Source organism: Onychomys torridus, chromosome 8 (assembly GCF_903995425.1).
Source record: "Onychomys torridus chromosome 8, mOncTor1.1, whole genome shotgun sequence".
Taxonomy (NCBI): domain Eukaryota; kingdom Metazoa; phylum Chordata; class Mammalia; order Rodentia; family Cricetidae; genus Onychomys; species Onychomys torridus.
The window spans coordinates 61,931,272-61,942,371 of NC_050450.1; the positions used below are offsets into that span (position 1 = coordinate 61,931,272).

Here is an 11,100-nt window from a genome sequence, read left to right on the forward strand (position 1 = left end):
AGTACCAACCACGAACTCTCATTTCAAACTGTTGATCAGTGTAGTCCAAGAGACTCCCAAAGTAATATAGGTTATCTATACAGCCCTTTGTTTCCTCTCAAAGGTTAAGGATGGGCCCCTATTGCTGAACATACCACACACTTAGGACATAGAACTCAGATGATTTGAGCAGGATCTGAACTGAAGTGTATAAGTGGCACTCACATGTTGGTCTAATCAGGCTAATAGCCCACTCCTATGGATGAGCTCCTTCATTGATTGTCCAATACATAGTGGTCAGCCTTCAAATCATATACACACAAATAACAATTATGAACTGAGGTCATAGTTATACATATTCATGCACACACAATACGTATATGCAACAAATATAATAAAAGAAAGAGAGTTTATCAACTTGAGAGTGGAGACATGGGAGGGGTTCAGGGGAGGGAAAAATCAATGTAATCATATTTCAAATGAAAACATTTTAAAAAGAAAGGTAGCTGAACATGAGTCTGGGAGCAAACCAGTAAACAACTTTCCTCTGTAGCTTCTGCACTAAGCTTCCTTGAGTTCCTGCCATGCCTTGGTTTCCCCAGACTGTAACCTGTAAGCCAAATAAACTGTTATCTCTTCAAATAGTCTTTGGCAATTTTATTTTATCAAAGGAACTGGGAAGCAAACTGTATACCTCTTCTATCATCCTATTTTATTTTTAAAAGAAATTTGTCACTGTTGTTCATATCAATTATGGCATATAAATGGAAATAATAGCAATATATATTCAAAGATATAATAACAGAAAACTCAATGGAACATGTAGACTTTCAAAGGTGATTTTTCTGTGTTATATTAATGCTGAAGTGAAAGTAAGTAAATATAAAAAGTTTGAAGTTATAGAACATCAAATTTGGAAAAATAATCCTGCAGGAGGGAAGATGGCCATGTGAGAGTGGATGGCTAGGTATTAGGGGAGCCTGATATTTTCCACAAATATTTTAGAAAATGGAATTTAAATGGTCACACAGTGCTCACAAAATTATAACTTGATTCAATATAACCAACCAAGGAAGTAATCAAAAATAAAAACTCAAGCACTAGAAAGTCATGTGAGAAGAATGCTGTAAAAACTAATTTTTGATGTAAGAAATACTAATATAAAATGTTATGCTAAAAATGAAAATAAGTAATTAATACAAGTAGAATGCCTTACCTAAAAAACAAAGTTGAATTTAAGAATCACAAAAATTCTCAATATGTATGATAATAAAGGAGATAAAAGGTGGTCTCATAGAAGTAGAGTAGCATAGTGGTTGCCAGATGTCAGGAAGGATGGGAGGAGATGATAAATAGGTACAGATGTGCAGCTAGATAAGAGGAAGCCTTTCAGATGCTGTATTAGCACAGTTGTAGGACTACCATTGGAGGCAATTCATTGCTTATTTAAAATGTCCAGAGGAGAGGCATTTGAATGTTACCTTTACAAAGATGCTAAACACCTGAAGTAAAGGATGCATCAGCTATACTGACTTGATCATTGCAAAGTGCATGCTTGTACTGACATCTCATACTCTGCCCCAACACTGTGAAGTTATTCTGTGGATATTTAAAAAAAAATTCTTAGTGTAAGGACAGATTAGAAGATTATATTGATATGCTAATACATTTAGAAAAAGAATGTGAATTATGGAAACATTTGATATAAGAGGCATAGGTCAATGGGATAAGATCTCAGAAATACTTGTATAATGAAAATGTTAAGATACTGAAAAAAGAAACTGACAATATCAGAAGATAAAAAGACCTCCAATGAGCAGATGCAGAGATCCATGGCCAGACGCCAGGCTGAGCTCCAGGAATCCAATCAATGAGAGAGAGGGGGGATTCTGCTGGTGGGGGATGTTGAGATCATGATGGGAAGACATGCAGAGATGACCGGCCACACTAGTGGAAGCCCATGAACTGTAGACTAGTGACTGGAGCCCCATGGGACTGGACTAGGCCCTGTGGATACAGAAGATGGTTGTTTGGCTTGAACTGTTTGGAGGGTACCCCAGCAGGGGGATCGGGATATGTCCCTGGTGCATGGGCAGGCTTTTGGGAATCCGGTGCCTGTGGTGTGATGCCTTGCACAGCCTTGGTGCAGTGGGAAGGGGCTTGGACCTGCTTAGGCTCAGTGTGCTGGGCTCTGCTGACTCCCCACGGGAGACCTTGATTTGGGGGATGTGGGGATGCAGGGTGACTTGGGAGGGAGGACTGGGGGTGGGAGGAGGAATGAGGTGGAATCTGTGGGTGGTATGTAGAGTGAATAGAAAATTTCTTAATAAAGAAAAATGAAAAAAAAAGACCTCCAATGCTCATGGATTAGTAGGATTAATATTATGAATGTGGCTATCTTATCAAAAGCAATATATAGACTCAACACAACACCCATAAAATTAAAATGCAAGTCCCCACAGAAATAGAAAAAATATTAAATTTCATATAGAAACACAAAAGATGATCCCAAACTTGAGGAGTGGATTTGGGGTGGGGTGGGATGGAGCTGGGGGGGAATGGAGAAGGAGAGGAAGGGGGAACTGTGGTTGGTATGTAAAATTAAAAATTTCAAATAAAAGAAGAAAAGATACAATCCCAATCAAGAAAGGAATGGCTGAAAATATCACCATCCCAGATTTCAAGTTATGCTACAAAGCTATAGCAGTAAAAACAGTATAATACTTACATAAGAACACATACATTGATTAATGAAATAGAATTGAGGACATACACTCCGACAGACACCTGCTCTTTAATGAAGAGACCAACAATACACATAGGAGAAAAGACAGCATCTTCAACAAGTGGTGCTGGTCAAAACAGAGAAGAATAAAACTAGACCCTTATCTCTCAACCTGCATAAACTCTATTCCAAATGGATCAAGGACTTCAAGATAAGAGCAAGATATGAAGCAGATGAGTAGTGTGTTTAAAAATAGAACTTCTATCAGCTTCTAGCTTATTTCTATAGTCCTAGAGAAATACAATCTAGGGCCTCTGGCTATTGGTTAATTCTAGGCAAAGGCAGAACTGTACAAATGACACTGTTACCAAAAAATGTCAAGAAGGTTCACGAATCTACTGGGGAGAGGGGGATTGTGAGAGTAAGAGGAAGACTCCAAGGACACAGAGTCTTCCAGACGAAACAGGACAGGTACACACATGAACTCACAGAGACTGTGACAGCATGCACAACAATGGCACAAGTGCATGCCACACAAATTTCCAGTACCGAGAAGGGACAGTGCACAATCATCTGTAACTACAGTTTCAGCGGATCGATGCCCTCTTCTGTCCTCCACTGGGACTGCATGCACAGTGCACAGACAAAACATCCATATACACAAAATAATAGTAGAGGTTAAAAAAAAAGACAAACTAAAAATAAGGTAACATGGAGGCCCAGGAAGATTGAGCCAATTAGAATTGTACCCATACTAACTCCCCCACAACCTAGATGGACTTGTGGTTTTTGCCTTTAAAAAGCTAGCCTCACAAAGAAAGAGGAACTCCTCCTTGCCTCGCTCCACAAGTGCTTGAGGAAGCTTGTACTGTGTGCCTGCAATAAACCTTGTTGTTGCATTCTGGGAAAAAAAGAAACTTCTTAGACCATTCAATTATCAATTAAATTCTTCCTTTAACAAGAAAAAAACTTAAGAATGAATAAAAGGCAAGGTTTATTCAGAAACAGCACATAGAAGATATTAGGAGATGGGAGGCTGAGATACTGGGATGTTATCATTGATTTAGGATTTTGGAGGACAATTTAAAAATGAGAACACAATTAAAGCAGAACAGGTAAACTGATAAAATTCTGGGGAGACATAAGATGTAAGGAATGGAGGTCACTAAAGTAGTAGCTCTAATATGTGCCTTTTCAGGATCATCCAAGAAAAGCAAAGTAGAACAGTCAGATTCACAAAAACAGTTTCTGTCTTCATCTTCATACTTAGATGTCTCCTCTTTTACATGGACAATTGCTGTTCCGTGCTTTTAACAGAATCTCAGAAGGGACAATGAGAATATCTGGAATAGCATCCCTGTAGCCAGAAGGTTTTTCCAGTCCTGCCTGGCCCTGTAGTCAGGACGAATTGCTCCCTCCCATGTCCTGCAGCCACTTGATCCCAAGTAAACACACAGAGGATTATATTATTTACAAACTGTATGGCCTATGGGTCAGGCTTCTTGCTAGCTAGCTCTTATATCTTAAATTAACCAATTTCTGTTAATCTGTGCATTGCCACATGGCTTTGTGACTTACTGGTACTTTACACCTTGCTTCTGGTGCTGGCTCTCAGCCTCTCTAAGACCCTACCTTTCTCTTTCCTGTCTCTCTGGGATTTACTCACCTGCCTCTAAGCTGCTTTACCATAGACCAAATCAGCTTATTTATACCAGCAAAACTTATGCTACACATCCCCACATTAGTACAGTCTATTTGTTGGATTCGATTTCCCCAAATTATCAAGTGCAGCTACCAACGACAGACAGGAACTTTCTTCTTACAAAGAACTCTTGCCAGGGCCCCCTTCATGTCTCTGTTCCTCAGGCTGTAGATGAAAGGGTTCAGCATGGGAGTCACTACTGTGTACATCATAGCCATGGCAATCTCCTGCAGAGTGGAATTATTAACTGATGGAAATATATAGAGACCAATAATTGTCTCATAGAAGAGAGACACCACAGACAGATTGGAACCACATGTGGAGAAGACCTTGTGGATGCCTTGAACAGAAGGAACCTTAAAAATGGAGGAGACAATTAGTACATAGGACACAAAAGTGAGAAGGAATGGAATGACAATAACAAGCCCTCCCATGGTGAATATCACCAACTCATTAACATGTGTGTCAGAGCAGGACAATTTCAGCAAAGGAGATATGTCACAGAAAAAGTGGGGGATTACATTGTCCTCTCAGAAAGGTAATCTGGCCATGAGCAGGGTGTGCAGCACAGCATGGAATGTAGTCAGCACCAAGGACAGCACCACCAGACTCATGCAGCGCTTAGGGCTCATAATGCTGGTGTAATGAAGGGGGAAGCAGATGGCCACATAGCGGTCATAGGCCATGGCCACAAGGAGGAAGCTCTCCATGTTTCCAAAAACCATTAAAAAGTACATTTGTGCCAGGCAGCCTGCATAGGGGATGGATGGGTCTTGGTTCTGCATGTTCTGCAGCAAGTTGGGCAGTGTGACAGAGGAGAAACAGAGGTCAGAGAAGGACAAGTTGCTGAGAAACAAGTACATGGGTGTGTGGAGATGGAAGTCCAGTAGAATGAGGGTGATGATGATGAGTTTCCCCAGGACAGTGGTGGGTACATGGCCAGGAACAGGGCATAGGACAGGTGCTGGTGCTCTGGGGGGATGGGCAGGCCCAGGAGGAGGAATTGGGAGATGACAGTTTGGTTCCCTTCTGTCATATTCTTTCTCCTGTACCCTTAAGAGAAAAATGACACAGATCCTTAGAAATCCAAATAAAAAATATCAGAGTACTAGGCTGTGTAAATGTGTGTAATTGATGGTGGTCTTTGAGGTTTTAGAAGCTCAAGCCAGAACCAGTGGCTCTGTCTCTTTCTGCTGCCTGGTGATCCAGATGTAGAACTCCTAGTTACTTCTCCAGCACCATGTCTGTCTGTATGCTGCCATGCTTTTTACCATGATGAAAATAGACTAAATCTATGAACCTGTAAGCCATCCCCAGTTAAATGCTAATTTTAAATAGAAGTTGCTGTGGTTATAGTGTCCCTTCACAGAAATGGAAAACCTAACTAAGGCAGTTAGTCATGTTCATGGCACATGCATGTGTCAATAGTTCATTTGGTTTTAATACTGAGTGGTATTTACCATGTTTTATTTGGGCAATGATCAATTGATATCTCTTTGTATATTAGGACTGTGATTAATAGTTCTGTTTTGGATATTAATGTATAATTTTTGGTTTGAGTCGAGCAGTTCCTTCATGTATATACCTAAGAATAGGAATTTTGGATGCTAGAACAATAATTCCATGTTTAACTTTTTGAGGAATCACCAAATAGTTTTTCCATGGCAGTAGTACCATTTCACATTTCAATCAGTAATGTTTGTGAGTTCCAGATTCTTTATATTTTCATCAGTGTTTACTTTCCATTAAAAAGAAAATCAAAGGCCAGGTATATGAGCACACATGTTTAATCTCAGCTCTTGGGAGGCAGAGGCAGGCAGATCTCTGTGAGTTCTAGGCCAGCCTGGTCTACATAGTGAGTTCCAGTGTAGAGATATATAGTGAGAAACTGTCTGAAAAGGAAAGAGAATAGCAAGAAAGAAAGAAAAGAAAGCCAATACACACACCTTGGCTGACATGAACTTGGATCAGCCCTATCACAACTAAGTCTATGTACAACAAATATATAGTCCACATTATATAAAATGAAGAAAAACTCAAAGCATTTTCTCTAAAATCAGGAAAAAGACAAAAACCGTTCTCCTTTCATTCTTATTCAGTATAATTCTTGAAGTCTTAGCTAAAGAAATAAACCAAAAGAAGGAGATAAACATGCTGCAAGCCAGTAAGCTAGTTGTTGTGGATAATGATTGTAATCCCAGAACTCAGGAGGCAGAGAAGGAAGAGTTGCCATGAGCTCTAGGTCAGTCTGGTGAACTCCGTAATTTCCAGGCCATTCAAGACTGTGTTGTAGACCTAAGTCCTTGTCCTTGTCTTTCTCTTTTACACACACACACACACACACACACACACACACACACACACACACACAAAATCTCTAAAAGATGTCTTAGTTTTAAATTTAGCCATTTAAAAAAAAGCTAGAGTAGTTATTCACTACATAGGGGAGTTTTTATCTTTAAGATAAAGGCTGAAATTTCTTTGGCCACATTCCCAGTAGTGTGATTGTGAGTTTCACAATAGTTCTATTTTACACTTACAAGGGATCTCCACAGTGTATTGCATAATGGAAATGCTGATTTTTATCCCTACCAACAATTTCCAAGGTTTCCTTTTTTTAAAAAAAAATCTTTATTTTTTTTAAACAGATGGCCATTGTCATTGGGGCGAGATGACAATTATTGTGGGTTTCATTTAAACTTCATATGTTGAGATTATTGTCTCATACTCACTGGCCTTCTGAAGATAACTCCTTCCTTAGGTAAGTTCCCACTTTTTAATTGCATTATTATACTCCTGTTGACTTGGAGGAAGAACCATACATATGGTACATACCAAAAATGATTTTAAGTCCCACATAATGTATACACAACTTAATGCATTTGTCAATTCAAAATAAAAATGAAAACTAAAGATATTCTTAGAAGGAGACATTATTCATAAGGTCCACTGTATATATCAATTTATTGTAATCTGTGTCTCTTCTAGAGCTACCAAAATAATTTTCATCGCTAACAAGTATAGTGTCTATTTTTAATGTAGCAGTGATTAATTTAAGTATTAACATTCTATTTTTATTTCAGATATTTATATTCTACCAAGTCACTGAGATTTTGGAATTATATGTATGCCTTCAACAAATACACAGAGAATAGTAAGATATTTCAGAGAAGTAATCAAAGTAAAAACAACAGCAAAATTATGTGCATCATGATCTAGTTTTGTAGATAAAAGGCCATTTAAGCAAAAGGGTGAGAGGTGATATTATAATGGGGAAATGAGTAGGAAGAATATCATATAGAGTACAGAGTTTAACATTGTGTAAGTGTTGAAAATTGAGCAGTCTGTGGACCCTTAGGCAGAAGCTGCCACTGAGGAGACACAGAGAATAGTAAGGACCTGGAGGAAGTTGAGCTTCCAGTTAAGAGGCATATTCAGCAGAATATCTGAGATGATGAAAGACGTGTTGGTACTGCACACTCTGAGATACAACAAAAGGAACAAATGGGCCACATTTGAAACCCTGACTCATATCATGTGACACTAAGAGATTGGAAAAATGGTTACTCCTTTCCTTTTGAAGTGGAGAAACTGGAAAGAACCTGCAGAATCAGTAGGTTTTTGTAATACTAAGACTCAGCCATTGACACTGGGTGATGGGAGAAGATGTTGGAATTCAGATCTTATCTAGTAAAATAGTGATATAAAATCAATTATATGCATATATTAGCAAAGAAAAATATCAAACAGAAGGAAGGCATAATGGAAAATTAACTTTGTGTTTGCCTCTAGCTCCTTCTTTTGTTTTTGTGAAAATAATGCCTGGCAAAACAATGTAGACTCCTGTCTTCGCTAGGGTTTCTATTGCTGTGAAGGGACATGGCAGCATGCAGGCAGACATGGTGCTGGAGAAGGAACTGAGAGTTCTACATCTTGATCCACAGGCAGCAGAAGAAGAAACTGCTATACTGGACATAGATTGAACATATATGAGACCTCAAAGCCTGCCCCAAATAGTGTCATACTTCCTCCAACAAAACCAAGCCATACCTACTCCAACAAGGCCATACCTCCTAATAGTGCCACTCCCTATGGGCCAAGTATTCAAACACATGAGTCTATAGGGGCCATTCCTTTTCAAACCACTACAACGTCAAAGGAAATAATGGATACAAAATATTAAGGAAAAAGATAATGCCAGGCAGCATAGGAAGTTGAGGTTTTCAAATATTGCTGATATTGAGTTGAATTACAAGTATTATTTGGAACCTTGGGCTTACACAGGGACACTTTGCTCAGCCTAAAAGAAGGGGACTGGACCTGTCTGTACTGAATCCACCAGGTTTAAATGAATCTCCAGGGGAGTCTTGGCTCTGGAGGAGATGGGAATGGAGGAGAGAGGCTGGGGGGAAGATGGGGGTGGGGGTGGGAGGGGGAGGACAGGGGAACCCATGGCTGATGTGTAAAATTAAAACACAAATATAATAAATAAAAAAGGTGAAAAAAACAAGTAGTACTTAAAAAGGATAGAGAGTCAAAGCAGAAATCTGGACAAATGGTACAATCCTTAAATAACTTTGTTATCATAAGTAACAAATATACTAGTATAACTATTATAATTTTTTTCTCACTGACTTTTTGTTTCATTTTTCTTTATTAAGAAATATTCTACTTACTCTACACATCACCCACAGGTCCCCTCTCCTCTCTTCTCCCACCCCTAGCCCTCCCTTACCAGCTACCCCCAGTCCCCACATTCTTCAAATCAAGGTCTCCCATGGGGAGTCAACAGAGCCAGGCACACTGAGCCTAGGCAGGTCATAGCCTCTCCCCACTGTGCCAAGGCTGTGTAAGGCATCACACTGCAGGTACCAGGGTCACTCTATAATAATTTTTTCCAGGATCACCTGGGCAAGACAATGAGAAAGGTGATTCTGGTCCCCAAGACCTATTCCCCATGTAAAACTACTTGGCTTAACTTCATAATGTTGTGGATAGTGAGTATGACCTACAAACATGGAGGGCTTCCATGGTGGGGAAATTCTACAAAATATTCCAGTTTTTACATTAATAGATTTACGGAATGAAATTGTGTTAAGTTTCCAAGTTTTACCATCATAGGTTTAGTTGAATTTTCTTTTTGCAAAAGATTCTTTCCAAAGCCTCCTTTATGTCTCTATTCCTCAGGCTGTAGATGAAGGGGTTCAGCATGGGAGACATCACTGTGTACATCAAAGACATGACAGTCTCCTTCACAGTTGAGTTATTAGCAGAAGGACATAAATAGAGACCAATGACTGGCCCATAGAACAGTGACACTACAGACAGATGGGAGCCACAGGTAGAAAAGGCTTTACGGAAACCTTGAGAAGAAGGGACCTTGAGAATGGAGGACACAATTCGTATATAGGACATGATAATGAGTGCAAATGGAAGAATAAGGAAGATGCTGACCACAATAAATATCACCACCTCATTAACATGGGTGTCAGAGCAGGACAGCTTTAGCAGAGTGGACATGTCACAGAAAAAGTGGGGGATCACATTGTCCTTACAGAATGACAACCTGGCCATTAGCAGGGTGTGCAGCATGGCATGGAAAGTGGTCAGCACCCAGGATAGCACCACCAGACTCATACAGAGCTTAGGATTCATGATGCTGATGTAATGAAGGGGGGAGCAGATGGCCACATAGCGGTCATAGGCCATGGCCACAAGGAGGAAATTCCCAAGGTCTCCAAAAAACAGAAAGAAGTATATTTGTGCCAGGCATCCTGCATAGGGGATGGATGGGTCCTGGCTCTGCATGTTCTGCAGCAATTTGGGCATTGTGACAGAGGAGAAACAGAGGTCAGAGAAGGACAAGTTGCTGAGAAACAAGTACATGGGAGTGTGGAGATGCGAGTCCAGTAGAATGAGGATGATGATGATGAGGTTCCCCAGGACAGTGGTGAGGTACATGGCCAGGAACAGGGCATAAAACAGGTGCTGTTGCTCTGTGGGGATGGGCAGGCCCATGAGGAGAAACTGGGAAATGACAGTTTGGTTCCTGTTCATCATGCTGTCTCAGGTACCTTTAAGAGAAATCATGACAGCAGCTTTCAAAATAAATATTATCATGTCTTCTTGTTAACCATCTGTTATGTGTTAGCTAATATGAATTTCCCAACCATCACAATAATTGCATATGCATTCCCATGTTTGATATCTCTATAATGCTGAAGATTGAATATTTAGTTTCTTCTATCATATTTTAGTGTTCATTACTTCCTAAACATTTTATGAATTTGATTCTAAGAATCACAGTTCACTGGTTTTTGTCTTATCTGCCCTATTTGTCAATATTATTCTATGAATATTAAGCAATCATAGTTGGCTCCTTTTCTATTAGTATCTGCCATGGCCATTGTCCTGACCATTTTTTTTTTTTTTAGCTAAATCCTCTTGTAAGTCTATAAACTTTGGATTACCAATGATAATGGTCTCTTTTTATCTATAAATTCTGTATTGCATTGCTAACTAATATCTTCTCTGGGGTCTACCATAGGAATCTTTAGTTCAATAGATTCCAAATATGTTGAGGCTCATGCAAGGGGAACAACAAACAGCTTTGGAACTCAAGGACCATGGCTGGTGGTCACCAAAAATCACGCTCAGTAAGCCTTGGAGAGGCAGAGCCCCAAGGACACTATGT

General features: G+C 39.6%; 1 protein-coding gene and 1 pseudogene across 1 annotated transcript; both read right to left on the minus strand.

The window, feature by feature from the left end:
• Nucleotides 1-4,495: 4,495 nt before the first annotated feature.
• LOC118588223 lies at nucleotides 4,496-5,442 on the minus strand (annotated as a pseudogene).
• A 4,079-nt stretch (nucleotides 5,443-9,521) lies between these two features.
• Nucleotides 9,522-10,466, minus strand: LOC118589489 (olfactory receptor 1-like). Its single transcript, XM_036196813.1, has one exon. The coding sequence runs from the start codon at nucleotides 10,464-10,466 to the stop codon at nucleotides 9,522-9,524; it is 945 nt and encodes a 314-aa protein (XP_036052706.1).
• Between the last annotated feature and the right edge of the window lie 634 nt (nucleotides 10,467-11,100).